General features: G+C 44.6%; 2 protein-coding genes across 3 annotated transcripts in view; one reads left to right on the plus strand and one right to left on the minus strand.

Moving 5' to 3' along the window:
- Positions 1–478: 478 nt before the first annotated feature.
- On the plus strand, positions 479–14,119 carry LOC120040294 (probable serine carboxypeptidase CPVL). Of its 2 annotated transcripts, none has more exons than XM_038985490.1 (13): positions 479–621; positions 866–1,047; positions 1,431–1,549; positions 2,046–2,160; positions 2,790–2,848; positions 5,154–5,233; positions 8,418–8,484; positions 8,766–8,888; positions 9,117–9,248; positions 9,379–9,477; positions 9,650–9,823; positions 10,887–11,069; positions 13,592–14,119. In XM_038985490.1, the coding sequence occupies exons 1-13, from the start codon at positions 617–619 to the stop codon at positions 13,688–13,690; spliced, it is 1,437 nt and encodes a 478-aa protein (XP_038841418.1). In that variant the 5' UTR covers positions 479–616; the 3' UTR covers positions 13,691–14,119. The 2 variants fall into 2 exon arrangements, with proteins under 2 accessions (XP_038841418.1, XP_038841420.1); XM_038985492.1 differs by having other exon boundaries at positions 1,431–1,447.
- Positions 14,120–21,458: 7,339 nt separating this feature from the next.
- creb5b (cAMP responsive element binding protein 5b) overlaps positions 21,459–26,494 on the minus strand; it is an 83,762-nt gene continuing 78,726 nt past the window's right edge. Inside the window, exons 9-10 of the mRNA XM_038985495.1 lie at positions 23,796–23,904; positions 21,459–21,613 (exon numbers count right to left, since the gene is read on the minus strand). Of these exons, the coding sequence (XP_038841423.1) occupies positions 21,459–21,613; positions 23,796–23,904 (264 nt within the window). The remainder of the gene's footprint in view (positions 21,614–23,795; positions 23,905–26,494) is intronic.

Below are 26,494 nucleotides of genomic sequence, written 5' to 3' on the forward strand. Positions count from 1 at the left end.
CACACACACACACACACACACACACACACACACACACACACACGGCACCCCTGCCTCACATAGCATGCATGTGTGTTTCTCAGACCACACAATTTAAAATCTATTTAGCTAGGCATACTAAAATGTCTCCCACGATTAGGGGAATGTATCAATGTGAGTGTAGGCTCTAGCCTGCATTTGGTAAAAATGTTAGTGCCTCACTTCATTGACTAACCATGTGCACATAAATAATTCACCCAAGATAAACATGTGAATAGGCCTACATCCATTTATCTAAAACCAAAAAGCTAAAAATACAATGCCTGAAGAAAACAGTAACATTCATGAAGCATCTGGATAGACCGTAAACAAATGGTGTCGAATTTAGCAGTTGCGAAAGTTCTTCGACATGAAGATTGTTGAGAACCGGAAACAGAAACGCACTGTTGGATGACGGATTTGATTGCGCAGGACAGCATGAAATCACATGATCACTCACCCAGTTGATCATGTGACCAATCCATTTTTGTAATAACGGCGGAGCAGCAACGTGAAACTACAGATGATCTGATTTATCTCGCTTCAATAACACGGATTAGCTGGCTGCTCTGAACTACAGAGGAGGCGAGCCCAAATAATGAGGTATGTTCGCAAAATAAAGCTGTATGAAAGCCTGGTCATTGGATTATTCAGTGCAGTTCTCTCAATGATTATTTGACTAGGCTAGCTAATTCCTTCTTTTTTTATATTGAACATACTTTAAAAATACATGCCCAAACTAGCTAAAGCAGACATTTGGACATTTGATAATGCAAAAATGTGTGAGAATGAAATTGTGTTGTAACTAAACTATCAAATGTATCTGCTCTCCACTTACCCCTGACAGAATGTTGAAGGAGACGCTGTGTGTCCTTCTCCTGTGGGCTTCTCTGGAGGCAACACAGTCAAGGGGCTGCTCGAGTTTCTTCTGCCGGAAATCTCACCGTGTCAGCATGTTCTCCAGAGGAGCCGACCCCGGCAAGCCGCTCTTTCTCACCCCGTACCTGGAAAAGGGCAACGTCGAAGAGGGTAGGTTGGTTTACTTTACTCAGAAACGATATGTTGGTATTTTGTTCATTTGTTCAACTGTTAATACTATCCCTAATGTTGTACATGGCAGTTGTCAAGTTTTCAAAAAATGGACGAGATTGCGTTATGCATCATATGTTATTTGCATCATCAACACAGTTAGGATCCCCATTAGCTGTTGCACATGCAGCAGCTACTCTTCCAGGGGTCCACGCCACAAAACACGACATGACAGTGTGCAGAACAGTTGTTACGACGTTGTGATGTTAACATCATGAATGTTACAGTATTACACAGAAGTCTGATGGAGACTAATCATAGTGTTCAGATGAAACTAGGTTTGAGACAGTTATTAGAAAGCAATGACCTGTTCTCTCTTTCAGCCCGGAAGCAGAGTCTGGTAGGTCCCCTGCCGGGTGCCAATGTGAAGAGTTATGCCGGCTACCTCACTGTCAACAAGAAATACAACAGCAACCTCTACTTCTGGTTCTTCCCTGCTCTGGTACACTACCATGTGTCCCAAATGGCACCCTGTTCCCTTTATAGTGCACTACTTTTGACCAGGGCCCCATAGAGAATAGGGTGCCACCCATATCAGCTGCAGTGTCCTCCTCAGTTTCACTCGTGACAAGAATAAATAGCACGTGTTTGTCTAGCAATCACCTTTTATCAGCTCCAATAAAGGACTGTGTGAATCAGGGCAAAGTTTTTTATTTGGATTGTACATTTCAACATGTTTTGGTTTCAGAAAACTTAACAAAAGACGTATGGGCTTAGCCACTATAAAGTAAGTACAAAACAAGTCCTTTCTGCTACCTACATTACCAAGGTCCTAGTGATAAAACAGTGTTTACTTCATAACTGTGTGTCAACGACTTAGCCACAAGGTGACAGTGTTGTATTAGAAGGGTTCTGGGTGGAGGCCTCTCACTAAGATAGCTCCACTATCCACTGTTAGATAACTACTAACTTGTGACTGTCTGTCTGTCTCTCTGCAGGAGATGCCTGAGACTGCTCCAGTCCTGCTGTGGCTGCAGGGGGGTCCTGGGGGCACGTCTATGTTTGGGCTGTTTGTAGAACATGGACCCTACGTTGTATTGAAGAACCTAACAGGTACCAACATAGCCACATGTCTCTGGACTGACCCCTGTCTAGTGTATAGTAACGTGTCTCTGGACTGACCCCTGTCTAGTGTATAGTAACGTGTCTCTGGACTGACCCCTGTCTAGTGTATAGTAACGTGTCTCTGGACTGACCCCTGTCTAGTGTATAGTAACGTGTCTCTGGACTGACCCCTGTCTAGTGTATAGTAACGTGTCTCTGGACTGACCCCTGTCTAGTGTATAGTAACGTGTCTCTGGACTGACCCCTGTCTAGTGTATAGTAACGTGTCTCTGGACTGACCCCTGTCTAGTGTATAGTAACGTGTCTCTGGACTGACCCCTGTCTAGTAACGTGTCTCTGGACTGACCCCTGTCTAGTGTATAGTAACGTGTCTCTGGACTGACCCCTGTCTGTCATTTCTATTTGATCAGAAAGCCACCTGTATGTTTCTACTGTAGTGGTGGGCCCTTCATCTCTCTCCATGTATCTCTGTTCCTAATGTAGTGGTGGGACCTTCATCTCTCTCCATGTATCTCTGTTCCTACTGTAGTGGTGGGCCCTTCATCTCTCTCCATGTATCTCTGTTCCTACTGTAGTGGTGGGCCTGTCATGTATTGTGTTATTTCACCTGTTTACAGTGGGCTACAGAGACTATCCCTGGACATCCAGATACTCTGTTCTGTACATCGACAATCCAGTACGTATGGCTTCTTCTTCCTTCCTGTGAAAGTATGAACACAGTTTGTTTGCATCCAAATGGCACCCTATTCCCTTTATAGTGCTCTACTTTTGACCAGGTACTCTTGTTGAAAGAAGTGTACTAAATAGGGAATAGGGTGCCATTTAGGACATCCTGTATCAGACAGGTTCGATTTGGTTTCTATGCTGCTTTAATAGTTTTCTCATCAAAATGTGTGTAATGTGGGCCTCCCGGGTGGCGCAGTGGTCTAGGACACTGCATCGCAGTGAAGGAAGGAAGAAGAAGCCACTAACTGCGCCACCAGAGTCTCTGGGTTCGCGCCCAGGCTCTGTCGCAGCCGGCCGCGACCGGGAGGTCCGTGGGGCGACGCACAATTGGCATAGCGTCGTCCGGGTTAGGGAGGGTTTGGCCGGTAGGGATATCCTTGTCTCATCGCGCTCCAGCGACTCCTGTGGCGGGCCGGGCGCAGTGCGCGCTAACCAAGGGGGCCAGGTACACGGTGTTTCCTCCGACACATTGGTGCGGCTGGCTTCCGGGTTGGAGGCGCGCTGTGTTAAGAAGCAGTGCGGCTTGGTTGGGTTGTGCTTCGGAGGATGCATGGCTTTCGACCTTCGTCTCTCCCGAGCCTGTACGGGAGTTGTAGCGATGAGACAAGATAGTAATTACTAGCGATTGGATACCACAAAAATTGAAACAAATTTAAAAAAATAAATAATAATGTGTGTAATGTTACCTAACAGCATGTACAGTATGTGTAATGTTACCTAACAGCATGTACAGTATGTGTAATGTTACCTAGCAGCATGTACAGTATGTGATTGTAATGTAATGTTACTTAACAGCATGTACAGTATGTGATTGTAATGTAATGTTACCTAACAGCATGTACAGTATGTGATTGTAATGTTACCTAACAGCATGTACAGTATGTGATTGTAATGTTACCTAGCAGCATGTACAGTATGTGATTGTAATGTTACCTAACAGCATGTACAGTATGTGATTGTAATGTTACCTAGCAGCATGTACAGTATGTGATTGTAATGTTACCTAACAGCATGTACAGTATGTGATTGTAATGTTACCTAGCAGCATGTACAGTATGTGATTGTAATGTAATGTTACTTAACAGCATGTACAGTATGTGATTGTAATGTAATGTTACCTAACAGCATGTACAGTATGTGATTGTAATGTTACCTAACAGCATGTACAGTATGTGTAATGTTACCTAACAGCATGTACAGTATGTGATTGTAATGTTACCTAACAGCATGTACAGTATGTGATTGTAATGTTACCTAACAGCATGTACAGTATGTGATTGTAATGTTACCTAACAGCATGTACTGTATGTGATTGTAATGTTACCTAGCAGCATGTACAGTATGTGATTGTAATGTTACCTAACAGCATGTACAGTATGTGATTGTAATGTTACCTAACAGCATGTACAGTATGTGATTGTAATGTTACCTAACAGCATGTACAGTATGTGATTGTAATGTTACCTAACAGCATGTACAGTATGTGATTGTAATGTTACCTAACAGCATGTACAGTATGTGATTGTAATGTTACCTAACAGCATGTACAGTATGTGATTGTAATGTTACCTAGCAGCATGTACAGTATGTGATTGTAATGTTACCTAGCAGCATGTACAGTATGTGATTGTAATGTTACCTAGCAGCATGTACAGTATGTGATTGTAATGTTACCTAACAGCATGTACAGTATGTGATTGTAATGTTACCTAACAGCATGTACAGTATGTGATTGTAATGTTACCTAACAGCATGTACAGTATGTGATTGTAATGTTACCTAGCAGCATGTACAGTATGTGATTGTAATGTTACCTAGCAGCATGTACAGTATGTGATTGTAATGTTACCTAACAGCATGTACAGTATGTGATTGTAATGTAATGTTACCTAACAGCATGTACAGTATGTGATTGTAATGTTACCTAACAGCATGTACAGTATGTGATTGTAATGTTACCTAACAGCATGTACAGTATGTGATTGTAATGTTACCTAACAGCATGTACAGTATGTGATTGTAATGTTACCTAACAGCATGTACAGTATGTGATTGTAATGTTACCTAACAGCATGTACAGTATGTGATTGTAATGTTACCTAACAGCATGTACAGTATGTGATTGTAATGTTACCTAACAGCATGTACTGTATGTGTAATGTTACCTAACAGCATGTACAGTATGTGATTGTAATGTTACCTAACAGCATGTACAGTATGTGATTGTAATGTCAGGTGTGTGTTTTCTTGTCCAGGTAGGAACAGGGTTCAGTTTCACTGATGATGACCGAGGCTTTGCTCAGAACCAGGATGATGTAGGCAGAGATCTGTACAGGTAAGACTGGTCACTGAGGTTCTGGGTGCATTAGGCTGTATTTACAGACAGCTCAATTCTGATCTTTTATTCACCAATTGGTCTTTTGACCAATCAGACCAGCTCTTTTGCCCATAATAATGGGCAGAAGATCAGAATTGAGCTGCCTGTGTAAACGCAGCCTTACACTATGCACAGATTATAATATCATTCCATATTGATGTGGTTCCTGAGATGGAAAACACTTCTCTAAGCATTGTAAAGATCTGATGGTGGCCTTTCTGAGTGGTGCAGCGGTCTAAGGCACTGCAGGGCTTGAGGCCTCACTACAGATCTGGGTTCGATCCCGGGCTGTGTTGCAGCCGGGCCGTGACCGGGCGATGCACATTTGGCCCAGCGTCGTCCGGGTTAGGGGAGGATTTGGCCGCCTGGCATGTCCTCTTCCCATCGCGCTCAAGCGACTCCTGTGGCGGGCCGAGCGCGCTGACAGTCAAATCAAAGTTTATTTGTCACGTGCGCCGAATACAACAGGTGTAGACCTTACAGTGAAATGCTTACTTACAGGCTCTAACCAATAGTGCAAAAAAGGTGTTAGGAGGAACAATATGTAGGTAAAGAAATAAAACAACAGTAAAAAGACAGGCTATATACAGTAGTGAGGCTATAAAAGTAGCGAGGCTACATACAGACACCGGTTAGTCAGGCTGATTGAGGTAGTATGTAGATATGGTTAAAGTGACTATGCATATATGATGAACAGAGAGTAACAGTAGCGTAAAAGAGGCGTTATCGGGTGGTGGGTGGCAGGACACAATGCAGATAGCCCGGTTAGCCAATGTGCTGGAGCACTGGTTGGTCGGCCCAATTTGAGGTAGTATGTACATGAATGTATAGTTAAAGTGACTATGCATATATGATAAACGGAGAGTAGCAGCAGTGTAAAAAGAGGGTTGGGGGGGCACACAATGCAAATAGTCCGGGTATGCCATTAGATTACCTGTTCAGGAGTCTTATGGCTTGGGGGTAAAAACTGTTGAGAAGCCTTTTTGTCCTAGACTTGGCACTCCGGTACCGCTCGCCATGCGGTAGTAGAGAGAACAGTCTATGACTGGGGTGGCTGCGGTCTTTGACAATTTTTAGGGCCTTCCTCTCACACCGCCTGGTGTAGAGGTCCTGGATGGCAGGCAGCTTAGCCCCAGATGTGTACTGGGCCGTACACACTACCCTCTATAGTGTCTTGCGGTCAGAGGCCGAGCAATTGCCTTACCAGGCAGTGATGCAATCAGTCAGGATGCTCTCGATGTTGCAGCTGTAGAATCTTTTGAGGATCTCAGGACCCATGTCAAATCTTTTTAGTTTCCTGAGGGGGAATAGGCTTTGTCATGCCCTCTTCACGACTGTCTGGTGTGTTTGGACCATTCTAGTTTCTAGTTTGTTGTTGATGTGGACACCAAGGAACTTGAAGCTCTCAACCTGGTCCACTACAGCCCCGTCAATGAAAATGGGGCGTGCTCTGTCCTCCTTTTCCTGTAGTCCACAATCATCTCCTTAGTCTTGGTTACGTTGAGGGATAGGTTGTTATTCTGGCACCGCCAGGTCTCTGACCTCCTCCCTATAGGCTGTCTCGTCGATGTCTGTGATCAGGCCTACCACTGTTGTGTCGTCTGCAACCTTAATGATGGTGTTGGAGTCGTGCCTGGCCATGCAGTCGTGGGTGAACAGGGAGTACAGGAGGGGACTGAGCACGCACCCATGTGGAGCTCCAGTGTTGAGGATCAGCGTGGCAGATGTGTTGCTACCTACCCTCACCCCCTGGGGGCGGCCCGTCAGGAAGTCCAGGATCCAGTTGCAGAGGGAGGTGTTTAGTCCCAGGATCCTGAGCTTAGTGATGAGCTTTGAGGGTACTATGGTGTTGAACGCTGAGCTGTAGTCAATGAATAGCATTCTCACATAAGTGTTCCTTTTGTGCAGGTGGGAAAGGGCAGTGTGGAGTGCAATAGAGATTGCATCATCTGTGGATCTGTTTGGGCAGTATGCAAATTGGAGTGGGTCTAGTGTTTCTGGGATAATGGTGTTGATGTGGGCCATTACCAACCTTTCAAAGCACTTCAAGGCTACGGACGTGAGTGCTACGGGTCTGTAGTCATTTAGGCAGGTTGCCTTTGTGTTCTTGGGCACATGGACTATGGTTGTCTGCTTGAAACATGTTGGTATTACAGAATCAATCAGGGACATGTTGAAAATGTCAGTGAAGACACCTGCCAGTTGGTCAGCACATGCCCGGAGCACACGTCCTGGTAATCCGTCTGGCCCCGCAGCCTTGTGTATGTTGAACTGTTTAAAGGTCTTACTCACGTCGGCTACGGAGAGCGTGATCACACAGTCGTCCGGAACAGCTGATGCTCTCATGCGTGCCTCAGTGTTGCTTGCCTCGAAGCGAGCATAGAAGTGATTTAGCTCGTCTGGTAGGCTCGTGTCACTGGGCAGCTCGCGTCTGTGCTTCCCTTTGTAGTCTGTAATAGTTTGCAAGCCCTGCCACATAAGACGAGTGTCAGAGCCGGTGTAGTATGATTCAATCTTAGCCCTGTATTGACGCTTTGCCTGTTTGATGGTTCGTCGCAGGGCATAGCAGGATTTCTTGTTAGAGTCCCGCTCCTTGAAAGCGGCAGTTGTACGGTGTTTCCTCCGACACATTGGTGCGGCTGGCTTCCGGATTAAGCGAGCAGTGTGGCAAGAAGCAGTGTGGCTTGGCAGGGTCGTGTTTCGGAGCACGCATGTCCAATATACATCTAGGACCTTGGTTATGTCACCATGGTCTCTGCTCAATATACATCTAGGACCTTGGTTATGGCACCATGGTCTCTGGTCAATATACATCTAGGACCTTGGTTATGGCACCATGGTCTCTGCTCAATATACATCTAGGACCTTGGTTATGGCACCATGGTCTCTGCTCAATATACATCTAGGACCTTGGTTATGGCACCATGGTCTCTGGTCAATATACATCTAGGACCTTGGTTATGGCACCATGGTCTCTGGTCAATATACATCTAGGACCTTGGTTATGGCACCATGGTCTCTGCTCAATGTACATCTAGGACCTTGGTTATGTCACCATGGTCTCTGGTCAATGTACATCTAGGACCTTGGTTATGTCACATGGCACCCATTGTTTTTCTCATCTTGTGTCTTTGTCTTCTAGTGCATTGACTCAGTTCTTCCAGATCTTCTCTGAGTATCAGTCCAATGACTTCTATGCTACAGGAGAGGTGAGTTTGGTTCTAGTCTCCACATCTGTGTTACACATAACATTACACAACTTCCCTACATCCTAGTTGGCAAATTCCCCAAATCCTAGCTACAAAGACATCTGCTTTTTATTCCCTTTTATGATGTTGAACAAGGTCTTAAAATGGTTATTTTAGGGTCTCTGCTATAGCAACAAGAATAATCTTTCCACGTAAATGCATAATAACATAAAATTGAAATTACTTTCTGCAATCAGAATGCAGACACTAAAATTGATTGGAATTGTCCTCAATGTCCTCAGTCCTATGCAGGAAAGTATGTCCCAGCCATTGGTTACTACATCCATAAGCATAACCCCATTGCTAAGGTGAAGATCAACTTCAAGGGAGTTGCCATTGGAGACGGCCTCTGTGACCCAGAGCTGGTGGGTTGTGTTTTAATACACCGTGATTTCAACTTTACTCAGCATTGTTTGACACTTCTGATTTAATATGAAATATATCAATAATATAATTTAAGATATATTATTATATCTCCAGGATGAAAAAAAAAAGAAAGTTTTTGTTCTTCATTTGCTCTTTCCCTTGGTCTCACCTGTTCTGTCTCTCTCTCTCTCCCTCCCCTTCGCTCTCTCTCCCCTTCTCTCTCTCAGATGCTGGGAGGGTATGGAGACTTCCTGTACCAGACAGGTCTGATCGACATGCTCCAGAAACAGTATGTTGAGCAGCAGACAGCCAGCGGGGTGCAGCTCATCCAGCAGGAGAAATGGGTGGAGGCCTTTGAGGTAAGACACTGACTGCATCTGCTAACACAATAACCTGTGTTTTTGTTGTCCACTCTACACATCTGAATGTCTGTTAGTCATTCTTTCAAGGCCTCCAACTTCCTGGTACATTCTTCCTCTTGTCCTGCAGGTATTTGACAGCTTGCTGAATGGTGACATTCTGCCGTACCCCTCGTTCTTCCAGAACGCCACTGGCTGCACCAACTACTTCAATTACTTGCAGTGTCAGGTAGGTACACAGAGCAAGGCTTACACAGACACCTACCTGTTTGAATAAAGGTTCACTTATATTACCCAGAGAAGGTATGTTTCCTGAATGAAATGTGTTTTCTTTCAAGGCTTACACACATATGCACGTTTTTAAATAATCAAATGTTATGTTATGGTTCTCTATGCTACAGGAGCCTGCAGATCAGGAGTATTTCTCCCAGTTTGTGACGCTGGCAGAGGTGCGGCGCTCCATCCACGTGGGGAACCTGACGTTCCACGACGGCTCAGAGGTGGAGAAACATCTGCTGCAGGATGTCATGAAGAGCATCAAACCCTGGCTCGCCACGCTCATGGACAACTACAGGGTGAGACTAGAGTCCATGCCCATCCAGCACTCAGACATGCTACGGTTCTATTAACAGCACAGATATATAATATATGCCATTTAGCAGACGCTTTTATCCAGAGACACTGACGTGTGCGTACATTTTATGTATGGGTGGCCCAGGGAATCTAACCCACAATCCTTGCTCTGCGAGCGGGGCGCTCTACCAACTGAGCCACGGTTTAACTTTGGTTTACAGTATCCGTCACGAGCTACAGTATCTGTCACTAGTGTTAGGGTTTCGTTCATTACTTCCTTCCTTGTCAATCATTGGGTTCATTGGTGAAATTAGCATTATGACAATATCTTTAATTAAATCATTCAAAAACCTTTATTAATGCAATTGCAGACAGAAGTTGACAAACAGGAACATAGCACGCATGTTTCTGAGTAAGTTCTGCATCAAACAAAAGGTCTCAAGTAGTTTTATTAAACCGAAGTCCCGCCTTAGTGATGTCACTGACTACGCCATTACCTTTTTACTCCCGAGACCAAAACCCTGCATCCACAGCTATACAAACAGAGTTTCAGTGTTTATCTAAAAGCTAGGCAATAAATGTCCCCTCCCCAAAGTTGATTTATTGTGGAATGTCTGAGTAGTCTCTTATCTCCCACACTCCCCTGCAGAGTTCTGTCTCAGTCACACATTGAGTGAGTGAATGAGAAAACAACTGTGGAACAATTCTAAACCTCTATAATAAAGATATATATTGTTAATCTGTAATCTAGGACCCTATAAATGTAAGGACGGAGGAGTCTAATAACCCCTCCCCTTCTATTAATATAACATAAGCATAATCAATTATTCTAATACATCAAACATTTGTACAGCCCCAAATCATGACAGCTAGGTGAATCCTGACACTAGCTACGGTGTCAGTCACTAGCTACGGTGTCAGTCACTAGCTACGGTGTCAGTCACTAGCTACGGTGTCAGTCACTAACTCCTCTCCTCAGCTATTGTTTGGACCGCTATACTGTAATCATTGAATAAATGCCTTATCTGTGTTTCTTTCTTCTGTACACACCACACACACACACAGGTATTGATTTACAGTGGTCAGCTGGATGTGATTGTGGCGGCCCCCCTGACCGAGAGGTTCCTGCCCACGGTGAACTGGACCGGGGCTGATGAGTTCAACAAAGCCTCTCGCTTCCATTGGAAGATCCAGCCAGAGGACACAGAGGTGGCGGGATATGTACGCCAAGTAGGGGAATTCTACCAGGTGAGTACTGCATGTCTGTGTCCAGGGTCTGGATTCACAAAACCTTCTTAAGAAGACATTTCTTCTTAACTGCCATTTTTTTCCTTAACTATAGAATTAAGAAGAAAGTTAAGCAAAGTTGCTATTCCTCTAAAAGGTTAGAGGAAATTCTCTTGCACTATTTCTTATGTTTCTCCTTAAGAAAAAAGTTAAGAAGAAATTAGATTCTTGAAAATAAAGTTCTTGGATGTGTTCTTGAATTCCAAGATAGCTAAACGTCTTAATCTCAGGACAGTGAGAGAAAAAGCTCAGGAAAGCAATTGAACATGTTTAATTCACTCACAAACTTCATCTGAAAGTTTCAGTATTTATTATTTTAAACCCAAGAACATGTTTTAGAAGAGTAATCTCAGTTGGAAATGTGCTAACATGATTGTCATTCCTAGCCAGATAGCTAGCTAAATCGGTTGCCTAGCAACAAACATTTTAAGAAGACACAGTTGAAGTTGGAAGTTTACATACACCTAGAGTCATTAAAACTCGTTTTTCAACCACTCCACAAATTTCTTGTCAACAAACTATAGTTTTGGCAAGTCGGTTAGGACATCTACTTTGTGCATGACACAAGTAATTTTTCCAACAATTGTTTACAGACAGATTATTTCACTTATAATTCACTGTATCACCATTCCAGTGGGTCAGAAGTTTACATACACTAAATTGACTGCCTTTAAACAGCTTGTAAAATTACACAAAATTATGTCATGGCTTTAGAAGCTTCTGGTAGGCTAATTGACATAATTTGAGTCAATAGGAGGTGTACCTGTGGATGTATTTCAAGGCCTACCTTCAAACTCAGTGCCTCTTTGCTTGACATCATGGGAAAATCAAAAGAAATCAGCCAAGAACTCAGAAAATAAATTGTAGACCTCCACAAGTCTGGTTCATCCTTGGGAGCAATTTCCAAACGGCTGAAGGTACCACATTCATCTGTACAAACAATAGTACGCAAGTATAAACACCATGGGACCACGCAGCCATCATACCGCTCAGGAAGGAGATGCATTCTGTCTCCTAGAGATGAACGTACTTTGGTGAGAAAAGTGCAAATCAATCCCAGAACAACAGCAAGGACCTTGTGAAGATTCTGGAGGAAACAGGTACAAAAGTATCTATATCCACAGTAAAGCGAGTCCTATATCGACATAACCTGAAAGGCCGCTCAGCAAGGAAGAAGCCACTGCTCCAAAACCGCCATAAACATGGGGACAAAGATTGTACTTTTTGGAGAAATGTCCTCTGGTCTGATGAAACAAAAATAGAACTGTTTGGCCATAATGACCATTGATATGTTTGGAGGAATAAGGGGAGGCTTACAAGCCGAAGAACACCATCCCAAGCACGGGGGTGGCAGCATCATGTTGTGGGGGTGCTTTGCTGCAGAAGGGACAGGTGCACTTCACAAAATAGATAACATCATGAGGAGGGAAAATTATGTGGATATATTGAAGCAACATCTCAAGACATGTCAGGAAGTTAAAGCTTGGTCGCAAATGGGTCTTCCAAATGGACAATGACCCCAAGCATACTTCCAAAGTTGTGGCAAAATGGCTTAAGGACAACAAAGTCAAGGTATTGGAGTGGCCATCACAAAGCCCTGACCTCAATCCTATAGAAAATTTGTGGGCAGAACTGAAAAATCGTGTGCGAGCAAGGAGGCCTACAAACCTGACTCCGTTACACCAGCTCTGTCAGGAGGAATGGGCCAGAATTCACCGTGGAAAGCTTGTGGAAGGCTTCCTGAAATGTTTGACCCAAGTTAAACAATTTAAAGGCAATGCTACCAAATACTAATTGATTGTATGTAAACTTCTGACCCACTGGGAATGTGATGAAAGAAATAAAAGCTGAAATAAATAATTCTCTACTATTATTGTGATATTTCACATTCTTAAAATAAAGTTGTGATTCTATCTGACCTAAGACAGGGAATCTTTACTAGGTTTAAATGTCAGGAATTGTGAAAAACTGAGTTTAAATGCATTTGGCTCAGGTGTATGTAAACTTCCGACTTCAACTGTACATAAGATATTTGAGGACTTTGAAAGAAAATCATTACATCTTAAGGAATTCTTGAGGAATTGCACTTACAAATTATCTTATGAACTTCTTATTTTTTTTCTTAAGCACCTTCTTAAGTTATTGGGTAAGAAGTGTTTTGTGAATCTGGGCCCAGGACTTTACTGGGTATTCAGGGCATTTGGCCACCCTTAACATTTTCCATTTTAAACATGGCATAACTAAACATAATGTGAGTAATTTAGCAGTAGCTCTCGTGCAGAACACCTTAGTCAGTGCATTCAACTAAGTTTAGTAGGAAAAAAACAAGCACGTGACAATTATTGCAAGTAGAGTCTTATTCAATATCGCTGTGCCAGGAAGATCAGATCAACTTTATGGACACCAGGTGGGAACACAGTGCTGCTGATGGGGAAACTGGTTCACTTGCTATAAACCTGTCTGTTTGTCTCCTTGTCATGCAGGTGATTATACGAGGGGGAGGGCACATACTACCGTACGACCAACCACAGAGGTCCTTTGATATGATTGACAGATTCCTCTCAACACAGGGATTTATTTGAGTGGGCGGGACTGAGCAGGAACACAGTTGATCTGAGTTCCTCCACCTTTGATTCGGAGTGTCTCCAGATTCCCAGTGACTGTTTATTTCAAACACTATTGATTTTAGCAAGTTCGTAACCATGGAAAGTAAATTATACATGGTAGAGGTCTATCACCTAGAAAATAATACATGTCGTGGATAGAGACGTTTGGACAGCTATGGTGCCTTCATCAGAGTTTAATGACCTCCTAAATCCTACTTTAACCCTCAGATTGTGACTGCACTCTGATGCACTGCCAATGAATTCTCATGTTTGCTATTCTGTGGATCCGTCAAAATGAATATTTTTTTGACTGTGGGGAATAATGATTTATGTTGCACATGATCAATATATGATTGAGATGGCATGCAATGCAATTGTAATAAAAAATAAATGAAACTAACATGGGTCTGTCAAACAAGTTCAATGGACGAACACCAGAGGGCGCTAGTGTTTGAAATACTGTAAATGCCTGGTGGTGTTGTCCCTTGTAAATGCAACAAAGTTACTGAATCGTTTCTCTTATACAACTTTGGTAGAAGTTCCATTGTCCAACTTCAGATAATGACCAATACCTTTTTATTCTATATGTCAGATAATTCAGTCATACTCGACCATCCTGTTTAATCAAAAAAAGAACAATTCAACTATTTATAGGCTGCAATACATGCCTCTGTTTAGGTAATAGTAGGTACTACTCCGAGAACTCAATAACCTCTACAGACAATCATGGCAGACTGTTTTTTAGAAAGTACTAACCAGTAACAGAGAAACAGGCTGGCATGATCATCTGGTGGTTTTGGCAGTGAGATGACTACTCCTTGCTCTGTCACGTACCAAGGCAAACCATCATGCTACTTATCAGCTCATTAAACTTAAATTAAGCAGTCTAGACATCTCCATATTTATTGATGGTTTTAGAACATTTAAACAGAACTATTTACTGAGCAATCAATGGTCAGGGCTTTTGTATTGGAAGACCATGTGGATTATTGGTCACTAAGGAGTTGCTTAGGCCTCAGATCTATCAGGACATGCTTCCCTCGCCACATATTCACACACATCCTATTTACAGGACCATGAACATATGCTCTACTGTATATGTAGATACACTGAGTGGACAAAACATTAAGAACACCTGCTCTTTCCATGACAGACTGACCAGGTGAATCCAGGTGAAAGCTATGATCCCTTATTGATGTTACTTGTTAAATCCACTTCCATCAGTGTAGATGGAGAGGAGACGGGTTAAAGAAGGATTTTTAAGCCTTGAGCCAACTGAGACAAGGATTGTGTGTGTGGCGTTCAGAGGGTGAATGAGCAAGACAAAACATTGTATGTGCCTTTGAACAGGGTATGGTAGTAGGTGCCAGGCGCACCAGTTTGTGTCAACAACTGCAACTGGTTTTTCACACTCAATAGTTGTTCCTGTGTGCATCAAGAATGGACCACCAGCCAACTTGACACAACTGTGGGAAGCATTGGAGTAAACATGGGCCAGCATCCCTATGGAACGCTTTCGACACCTTGTTGAGTCCATGCCCCGACGAGTTGAGGCTGTTCTGAGGGCATAAGGGGGGGGGGAGGTGGGGGGGGGCGCAACTCAATATTAGGAAGCTGTTCTTAATGTACTCAGTATATATTCCACAGGAGGTTGGTGGAACCTTAATTGGGGAGAAGGCCTCGTGGTAACGGCTGGAGCGGAATAGGTGGAATGTTTTTGGTGCCATTCCATTTGCTCCGTTCCAGACATCATTATGAGCTGTCCTCCCCTCAGCAGCCTCCTCTGGTGTATACTCAGTGTACATTTTAAGGTTACATGGTTTGTCTGTGCTTCAAAAGGTACACCTGAAGACATTTGAGCCAGCTGAGTAATGTTACAGAACAAGTGCTTTATTCTCCTACTGTAATGTAGCCGCAGTGATATGTAACATCTGTACAACTGCTGAACAAAACGCAGACCAGACAATATGCTGTGATGAGAGACACAAACATGTACAAAGTTATGAATACATCAATCCATTAAGTATAATAAACCGTGGACACGTATCGAAGCGCGGAAATGAACCTTGACGAACATACATTGAGGAGGCTGCAAACAAGTGCTACGCCAACATCATTTACATACATGTACAAAACATCAAAGACTCCTTTCAAAAAGAAAGGTGGTTGCATTACATGTACAGTCAAGATTATAAAAATGAATGACATTCTATACAATATTTATAGTTTTATATTTAAAATGATACATTTATACTTGTATTAATGTGCAGGCATTGTCCTCCACCTCTCTCCCAGAAACCCACACAGACACTCATCCTGAACTCACTAACCTGTCTCGTATGTCTGCCTGTACAGTTAGACAAACCTGTCTTCCTTATGCTTGACCTGTCTGTCCACTGTTAACTAGAAACTCCACACTATTAGCTGTTATTCCAACAAAACATCAAACAACAATTCCAGTTGAATATGTTGAGGTCAATGCCATATATTCCCCATGATGCAACATGTTTTATTTCAGAACAGTTAAATACTCAAGTAGTTGGTGAAAGTAATAAGCCACAACGTTTAGAGATTCAAAAGAAAATACAAAGTTGATGAAATAAGGCGCTTTGTAGGTGTTTCACTTGTTTGCAATACAGGAAGCCCTTAATACATGTTCAACCTTTCATAATAATAAGATCAGTTATTATCACACACGTGCACACACACCTCAAACCCACCGAGCCTTTCTACAAGACCTTTGTGCAACACACTGGAGAAAAAGTGAAAGCATGTTTCCAGTTGACCTTATTCATTTAGTTAGCGACCTTTCAGTGAGCCAAACTGGAGCTGAACAGTGTTGTAGTAACAGACATCTGAAAGGTACATGTTTAAAGCTTTATAAGGAGCACCCTGTGGAGCCCCACCAGTAGGCACAGTCACTGCCATGCAGTCAGTCTCTACAGAGAAACATTCACTGCCATGCAGTCAGTCTCTACAGAGAAACATTCACTGCCATGCAGTCAGTCTCTACAGAGAAACAGTCACTGCCATGCAGTCAGTCTCTACAGAGAAACATTCACTGCCATGCAGTCAGTCTCTACAGAGAAACATTCACTGCCATGCAGTCAGTCTCTACAGAGAAACAGTCACTGCCATGCAGTCAGTCTCTACAGAGAAACATTCACTGCCATGCAGTCAGTCTCTACAGAGAAACATTCACTGCCATGCAGTCAGTCTCTACAGAGAAACAGTCACTGCCATGCAGTCAGTCTCTACAGAGAAACATTCACTGCCATGCAGTCAGTCTCTACAGAGAAACAGTCACTGCCATGCAGTCAGTCTCTACAGAGAAACATTCACTGCCATGCAGTCAGTCTCTACAGAGAAACATTCACTGCCATGCAGTCAGTCTCTACAGAGAAACATTCACTGCCATGCAGTCAGTCTCTACAGAGAAACATTCACTGCCATGCAGTCAGTCTCTACAGAGAAACAGTCACTTCCATGCAGTCAGTCTCTACAGAGAAACAGTCACTGCCATGCAGTCAGTCTCTACAGAGAAACATTCACTGCCATGCAGTCAGTCTCTACAGAGAAACAGTCACTGCCATGCAGTCAGTCTCTACAGAGAAACAGTCACTTCCATGCAGTCAGTCTCTACAGAGAAACATTCACTGCCATGCAGTCAGTCTCTACAGAGAAACATTCACTGCCATGCAGTCAGTCTCTACAGAGAAACAGTCACTTCCATGCAGTCAGTCTCTACAGAGAAACAGTCACTGCCATGCAGTCAGTCTCTACAGAGAAACAGTCACTTCCATGCAGTCAGTCTCTACAGAGAAACAGTCACTGCCATGCAGTCAGTCTCTACAGAGAAACAGTTACTGCCATGCAGTCAGTCTCTACAGAGAAACAGTCACTGCCATGCAGTCAGTCTCTACAGAGAAACAGTCACTGCCATGCAGTCAGTCTCTACAGAGACACAGTCACTCAGTCTATACAGAGAAACAGTCACTGCCATGCAGTCAGTCTCTACAGAGACACAGTCACTCGGTCTCTCTACAGAGAAACAGTCACTGCCATGCAGTCAGTCTCTACAGAGAAACAGTCCCTCTACAGAGCATCAGTCCGTCAGTCAGTCTCTCTACAGATCAACAGTCAGTCAGTCTCTCTACAGAGCATCAGTCAGTCTCTCTACAGATCAACAGTTAGTCAGTCTCTCTACAGAGCATCAGTCAGTCTCTCTACAGAGCATCAGTCAGTCTCTCTACAGATCAACAGTTAGTCAGTCAGTCTCGCTAAAGATCAACAGTCAGTCTCTCTACAGAGCAAGAGTCAGTCACACAGAGTCTCGCTGGTGTATTGAACCGGGCATCACTGAGACCTCAATATGGCTATTCTACCCTCTGGATATCCCAGAGGTCAAAGTGCATAGACAGCTACATGATGTCTCTCTAGCTCACCTGGCTGTAGAGCTGCTTGGCTCACTCCTACTAAAGGATGTAGTCATAGGTACTACTAGTCCTGCTAAAGTATCAACATGTTCAGGGAAAAGTGGAGTTTCTCCCAGACACTGAGCTACGGTCTGTTTAGAATCCCCCTCCACTAATGGTTTAGGTTTGGATATGGGGAGCGTAAGCTGATCCTAGATCAGTGCTAACTAAGGGGTGACTTGAGCAAGCATGACAGAGTTGTGGTCAAAACTAAAGTGAATATTGAGCTTTCCTACTGGTTAGGGCTGTTGGAAGATGTGTTGATGGAAAACACTCACACACACACACACACACACACACACACACACACACACACACACAGTGACATGTCAGCCTGTCTGTGGGACAGCTGGGTTGGAGCTGGAATGGAGAGGTCAGAGGTTAGAGGTTAGACGGAAGGTCAGCTTTTTCCTCCCTGGTCAGTCAGCCAGCTGGTTTTGCCCTTACAGACTAAACTCCCTGACAACACACTGGTCCTCTGTAGGTCAGTTGGTAGAGCATGACACTTGCAACAACAGGATAGTGGGTTTGATTCCCGTGACCATCCACACATAAAGAATGCATACATGACTACATGGTTTGAATAAAAGCCTCTGCTAAATGGCATAAAAACACACCAACAGCAGACACACAGTGTCCATCAACGCTACACTCACCGAGACTGGGGGAAACAATGACTTATAAAGGCTTGATAGCTCAATGGAAAAGTTAATGATGATTAAAAGGTATTTGAAACAATTGACATTCCATTTAGTAATAAAAAAAGACAGAGAAGTTCAGGCACGTTGTGATGTTTTGGAAAGCATTCGGCTAAAACTGCTGAGCCTCGTTAGAGATTGTAGTAAGACCTTTTCATTATAAAGGGATAGAAACTCAGCCAATCATTCTTTAACTGTCAAACACACACTGACAGTCATACTACAAAAGCATAGAATCAATCAACTCTCTCGCCTCATATCTCTCTCTATATGTCACCTACAGTATGACAACCCCACCTGAGATATTGAGGCAGACAGAGGACAACGCAAGGCTCATATCTGGAATGTTCAGGTCATTTGGAATGTGCCGCTGATTCTGGAAGCCTGGCTGCAGCAACACTAGAACTACACTAAAGGAGATGTCTCTTAAAGCTTTACTTGGTCCTGGAGAGTGGAGGAGACATGGGTCAGGAGTCAGCCTCCAGGAGAGTGGAGGAAACAGGGGTCAGGAGTCAGCCTCCAGGAGAGTGGAGGAGACAGGGGTCAGGAGTCAGCCTCCAGGAGAGTGGAGGGGTCAGGGGTCAGCCTCCAGGAGAGTGGAGGAGACAGGGTCAGCCTCCAGGAGAGTGGAGGAGTCAGGGGTCAGCCTCCAGGAGAGTGCAGGAGACAGGGGTAAGCCTCCAGAAGAGTGGAGGAGACAGGGGTCAGGGGTCAGCCTCCAGGAGAGTGGAGACAGGGGTCAGCATCCAGGAGAGTGGAGGGGTCAGGGGTCAGCCTCCAGGAGAGTTGCGGAGACAGGGGTCAGCCTCCAGGAGATTGGAGGAGACAGGGGTCAGCCTCCAGGAGAGTGGGGGCGAGAGCGGTCAGGGGACAGCCTCCAGGAGAGTGGGGGCGAGAGCGGTCAGGGGACAGCCTCCAGGAGAGTGTGGGCGAGAGCGGTCAGGGGTCAGCCTCCAGGAGAGTGGAGGAGACAGGGGTCAGCCTCCAGGAGAGGGGAGGAGACAGCGGTCAGGGGACAGCCTCCAGAGCGGCCTCGGCTAGCTGGTGTCACAGTGCAGGGCAATATGGCTGATAGAACAACAATACTAGGATGTATTGCTTCAATTTGAACATATTCTCAACACCGTTCAATCTTTCATTACATGTAACGCCCTCTAAATAGCATCAAAGGGTTGCTAGGGTAACAGTCATGGTCCTTTCTAGAAAAAGAGCATAATTCAATAGAAACACCAGATTCCGGTGGGTAACCAAGTAATAGCAGATCATGGCAACAGTTCGACTTGGTTAAACATCAACAACAACAACATGGAGGCAGTAGCATCCCACACACTTTCTTAGCTAAGCATCTGATCAAGTACCTACATACGACACTACATACCCTGTATGTTACACATGTAACCAGAACATTGCACTATTCAACACAGTAACTATCTGACACATACTTATCTGACAGAGGTACTCAGACTCAATCTCTGCTAGTCAATCCATCAGTCACAAGCACACATACCAGATAATCGTCCCAAATGGCATTTACCCATAAGGCTCTGGTCAAAAGTAGTGGCCTTTATAGAGGAAAATGTTCCATTTGAGACGCAGACATAGTCACAGAGGTGACGTTAGGGAGGGTCACAGAGGTGGCGTTAGGGAGTGTCACAGAGGTGACGGTTTGAGGCTCATGTCCCGTTGCTGTGTCACCACAGTGACCCGGTGGGGGTGTCGGTCTAACAGAGGTATGACATCACAAAAACGCCACACGGGTTAATGCTGCATGAATTGCAAAACTCCCTTTTAACTAAAGTACAAATAAAAAATTAAAAAATAGATAAAAACCATAAGACAAAAATAGAAGACAAATAAGAACGAAGACAAACCCAGAGAACACATATTAGTTAAAAAGGTCTATAAAAATACTACTATAGCTACTGTAGAAAGAGCAGCCCTGCAGGCCTCCGAGGTTTCTCTTCAGAGGTTTCTCTCCAGAGGTTTCTCTTCAGCAGTTTCTCTCTCCAGAGGTTTCTCTTCAGAGGTTTCTCTTCAGAGGTTTCTCTCCAGAGGTTTCTCTCCAGAGGTTTCTCTCCAGAGGTTTCTCTTCAGAGGTTTCTCTCCAGAGGTTTCTCTCCAGAGGTTTCCTTCCAGAGGTTTCCCTTCAGAGGTTTCCTTCCAGAGGTTTCCTTCCAGAGGTTTCCCTCCAGAGGTTTCCCTCCAGAGGTTTCCCTTCAGAGGTTTCCCTCCAGAGGTTTCCCTTCAGAGGTTTCCCTCCAGAGGTTTCCCTCCAGAGGTTTCCCTCCAGAGGTTTCCCTCCAGAGGTTTCTCTGGACCCGGTCCTGGAGATGGAGGCAGTGTGTGATGCCGCCCGTCCCGTACTGACAGACAGACAGCCCTCAGAGAGCCAGGGAAGGGGGGTTAGACCAGGGATGGGATGGGGCTGGGGGTACGGGTACGGGTACGGGCTGGGGGTACAAGTTGGGGGCTGGGGTTACGGACTGGAGGTAGGGGTTGGGGGCGGGGGGTACGGCTTGGGGGTTTGGGGTACGGACTGGGGGGGTACTGTAGTCTCTCTCTGTCTTGTCTCTAGTGGATGGGGTTGATGTCTGTGCGGTGGTTGGGCAGGCCGTGCACAGTGCTGCCCCCTACAGCTGTGCTGGAGGTGGTGATGTTGTTGTGCTGGATGACCTGCTGCTGGGAGCAGGCTGGGGCCGGGCTGCCTGCTGGACTGCTGTCTGGACCTGAGGGGAGGAGGACAACACGCAGGGTGAGGGGATGTGTGTCATGTCTGTGTGAGTGCAGTGTTTGTATCAACATGAATGGATGTGTAGTGAACATGAAACCCTCAATAGAACAACTCTCTCTAGATGTCTGTTTATCTAAACAAACACGGTGCAACAACCTCCAACAGTTAACAACCTCTTCATTTTCACCAAAAATAGAATCGTTATATTTCTATGTACAGTTTAAACCACTGAACATTGTGTTTTCCAACCAAACATCTATCATATACTCCTTTCAGACAAATGGAATGAGGCGCATTGAAAGCACCTGGGCTTCGGCATGTTTGTTGTCTGTCTGAAAGGTTACACTGCAGCTTTTTAAAACCTCCACGAAACCTTTACTTTTGAAGCACCACTGAACGGGCATTTAACTGCCGCTTCTGAAGCCGGGCTAACATCCATCACTAGGCAACCAGAACTGTCAATCAAATGATCTTCATCTGCCTGCGCTCAGACCACTCGCTCCTAAGAAAAGTACTTTGAAGTTTGTTAAATACAATGACTGACAAATATTACTAAAATACATTTAGTAGAAAGAAAACACATGTACCATAAAAAACTGCAGAAAAACAAAAGCATTTTTTTTTATTTAACTAGGCAAGTCAGTTAAGAACAAATTCTTATTTACAATGACGGCCTAGGAACAGTGGGTTAACTGCCTTGTTCAGGGGCAGAACGACAGATTTTTTTACCATGTCAGCTCGGGGATTTGAACTTGCAACCTTTCGGTTACTAGTCCAATGCTCTAACCACTAGGCTACCTGCCGCCCCATCAATCAATGTTTATTGTTGTCAGGGAAACAATAGAACATTCTATGCCGGAGCAGAATTCTACTGTCTGAAAAGGTAGACGCTTTGTAAATTGTCTGAAAGGTTATCAATTATCCACCTGTTACTGTAGCTGCGTCCTATGTATGAAAAGGGTCAAATAAACATGCATTTAAAAAAAAAACTTTATCCCTTTGAAAACATGCTTGATACATTTCCACAACATACTAGGAGTGACATCTGTACACAGACAGACTGGGCTTATCAATGCAAGTCTCTCCCAGTCAGTCAGTCCAGCCCAGTCTACTCCTCTAAACAAGGAGCCATTGAGAGCAGGGCAGTGCGAGGGGAAGTGAGCCTGATTTTCCTCTGCCTGTCTGCTGAAGCCTCACAGCACAGGGAGGGCCTTCTGCCTTCTCATAATTACATGGAAATGTCACTCCTATCCATATCAGAGGGTGGGGTTCTGATGTCATACTCTGCTGCTGTGGAACAGTCCAATAACCAGCAGGGGGATCGGGACCGGCGGGACGGGACATGGGAGTTTGGATGCCGGTCGGCAGTCAGTGACATCTTTTTTCAGTGGAATCTCTGCAGCGACCAAGAGCTGTGGTTTATTTCTATGGCTCCGGTCCACTTCTGATGGAAAAACAGGCCTCATACTCTGGGGTGGTGATGACCAGTACCAGACTTCCAGGCCAGGTGCTATCCTAGTGCCTCTCTGCCCCACATCCATGAAACAGCGTGGCTCCTGCCAGCATCCGTACACCCTGTGTGATACACATGGCAGGATCCATATGTCCTCATAGTGCGGTGAGTGTGGGACAGGATGTCTTGACTGTCACCACCCTGGACTGAACACCCTAACCTCAGGACTGCTTATGACTCATACACACAGACACTGTATGGCTGTATGGCTGGAGAACTGGGACACTGTATGGCTGTATGGCTGGAGAACTGGGACACTGTATGGCTGTATGGCTGGAGAACTGGGACACTGTATGGCTGTATGGCTGGAGAACTGGGACACTGCATGGCTGTATGGCTGGAGAACTGGGACACTGTATGGCTGGAGAACTGGGACACTGTATGGCTGTATGGCTGGAGAACTGGGACACTGTATGGCTGGAGAACTGGGACACTGTATGGCTGTATGGCTGGAGAACTGGGAAGGTTCTCTATGCAGGTTTAGCTGCATACTAGTGATAAGGCACAGGGATGAGTGTGTGTGTTTCGGGGTTTCGTGTGTGTGTGTGTGTGTGTGTGTGTGTGTGTGTGTGTGTGTGTGTGTGTGTGTGTGTGTGTGTGTGTGTGTGTGTGTGTGTGTGTGTGTGTGTGTGTGTGTGTGTGCGTGCGCGAACAAGCTACTCACTGAGGTAACCTTGGGTGTCTTTCTGCAGAGTGGTGATGGGGCAGTCTTTATGGGTGAGGAGGAGCTGCTTGAGTTGGGTCACCTCGTTCTTCAGCATGGTCACCTCATTCTGAAAACAAGCAATCAAATGTGTTTAATAAAGCCCCTTTTACATCAGCAGTCTCCACAAAGTGCTTTACAGTTACCCAGCCTACACACATTTTGAGCACAATAAGAGAGATTTACTGTTAGCTGGACTGAGTGATTATATTTGCTTGGTGAATAAATTCAGCTTTTTTTGTTGTTGAATAGATTCTTGATAAAGGCACATTTTTTATAAAAGGAAAATAGCTTGTTTAAGCCTCACTGCAAAACTCACAATAAACATTCATTACTGCGATTACGTTTATTATCATTGCTAAAACCATGTACAATTACAGGATTAAGATTTCAATCTTAATTGGAATTGAATAAAACTACGGCAAATAAATGAACCAGCTTATTGTTAGGAATGTCAAAAGACAGACATCATTTCAGGGGCTGGTTTTGATTTATGGTTGAAAATTGTCTGTATCTCTGAGTGTCTGCTTCCTAGAACTACAACAAGCCCCTACGGAACAACAGAATGAATTACAACAAGCCCCTACGGAACAACGGACTGAACTACAACAAGCCCCTTTGGAACAACAGACTGAATTACAACAAGCCACTACGGAACAACAGACTGAATTACAACAAGCCCCTACGGAACAACAGACTGAACTACAACAAGCCCCTACGGAACAACAGACTGAACTACAACAAGCCCCTACGGAACAACAGACTGAATTACAACAAGCCCCTACGGAACAACAGACTGAACTACAACAAGCCCCTACGGAACAACAGACTGAATTACAACAAGCCCCTACGGAACAACAGACTGAACTACAACAAGCCCCTACGGAACAACAGACTGAATTACAACAAGCCCCTACGGAACAACAGACTGAACTACAACAAGCCCCTACGGAACAACAGACTGAATTACAACAAGCCCCTACGGAACAACAGACTGAATTACAACAAGCCCCTACGGAACAACAGACTGAATTACAACAAGCCCCTACGGAACAACAGACTGAATTACAACAAGCCCCTACGGAACAACAGACTGAATTACAACAAGCCCCTACGGAACAACAGACTGAATTACAACAAGCCCCTACGGAACAACAGACTGAACTACAACAAGCCCCTACGGAACAACAGACTGAATTACAACAAGCCCCTACGGAACAACAGACTGAATTACAATAAGCCCCTACGGAACAACAGACTGAATTACAACAAGCCCCTACGGAACAACAGACTGAACTACAACAAGCCCCTACGGAACAACAGACTGAACTACAACAAGCCCCTACGGAACAACAGACTGAATTACAACAAGCCCCTACGGAACAACAGACTGAACTACAACAAGCCCCTACGGAACAACAGACTGAATTACAACAAGCCCCTACGGAACAACAGACTGAATTACAACAAGCCCCTACGGAACAACAGACTGAATTACAATAAGCCCCTACGGAACAACAGACTGAATTACAACAAGCCCCTACGGAACAACAGACTGAACTACAACAAGCCCCTACGGAACAACAGACTGAACTACAACAAGCCCCTACGGAACAACAGACTGAATTACAACAAGCCCCTACGGAACAACAGACTGAACTACAACAAGCCCCTACGGAACAACAGACTGAATTACAACAAGCCCCTACGGAACAACAGACTGAATTACAACAAGCCCCTACGGAACAACAGACTGAATTACAACAAGCCCCTACGGAACAACAGACTGAACTACAACAAGCCCCTACGGAACAACAGACTGAATTACAACAAGCCCCTACGGAACAACAGACTGTACTACAACAAGCCCCTACGGAACAACAGACTGAATTACAACAAGCCCCTACGGAACAACAGACTGAACTACAACAAGCCCCTACGGAACAACAGACTGAACTACAACAAGCCCCTACGGAACAACAGACTGAACTACAACAAGCCCCTACGGAACAACAGACTGAATTACAACAAGCCCCTACGGAACAACAGACTGAATTACAATAAGCCCCTACGGAACAACAGACTGAACTACAACAAGCCCCTACGGAACAACAGACTGAATTACAACAAGCCCCTACGGAACAACAGACTGAATTACAACAAGCCCCTACGGAACAACAGACTGAACTACAACAAGCCCCTACGGAACAACAGACTGAACTACAACAAGCACCTACGGAACAACAGACTGAACTACAACAAGCCCCTACGGAACAACAGACTGAACTACAACAAGCCCCTACGGAACAACAGACTGAATTACAACAAGCCCCTACGGAACAACAGACTGAACTACAACAAGCCCCTACGGAACAACAGACTGAACTACAACAAGCCCCTACGGAACAACAGACTGAACTACAACAAGCCCCTACGGAACAACAGACTGAACTACAACAAGCCCCTACGGAACAACAGACTGAATTACAACAAGCCCCTACGGAACAACAGACTGAACTACAACAAGCCCCTACGGAACAACAGACTGAACTACAACAAGCCCCTACGTAACAAAAGACTGAATTACAACAAGCCCCTATAACTATAACAAGGGAGAGTGGCAGTATGTCTGAGTTTAGTGGAGCAGTTCTCCTCCCAGG

Source organism: Salvelinus namaycush, unplaced genomic scaffold (assembly GCF_016432855.1).
Source record: "Salvelinus namaycush isolate Seneca unplaced genomic scaffold, SaNama_1.0 Scaffold34, whole genome shotgun sequence".
NCBI classification, from domain to species: domain Eukaryota; kingdom Metazoa; phylum Chordata; class Actinopteri; order Salmoniformes; family Salmonidae; genus Salvelinus; species Salvelinus namaycush.

Bases quoted from the DNA above. Each gene is read 5' to 3' on its own strand.
- LOC120040294 (XM_038985490.1), top strand. The intron at 2,849-5,153 runs GTACGTATGGCT...TTTCTTGTCCAG, and splicing joins TTCTGTACATCGACAATCCA to GTAGGAACAGGGTTCAGTTT. The intron at 9,824-10,886 runs GTGAGACTAGAG...ACACACACACAG, and splicing joins CGCTCATGGACAACTACAGG to GTATTGATTTACAGTGGTCA.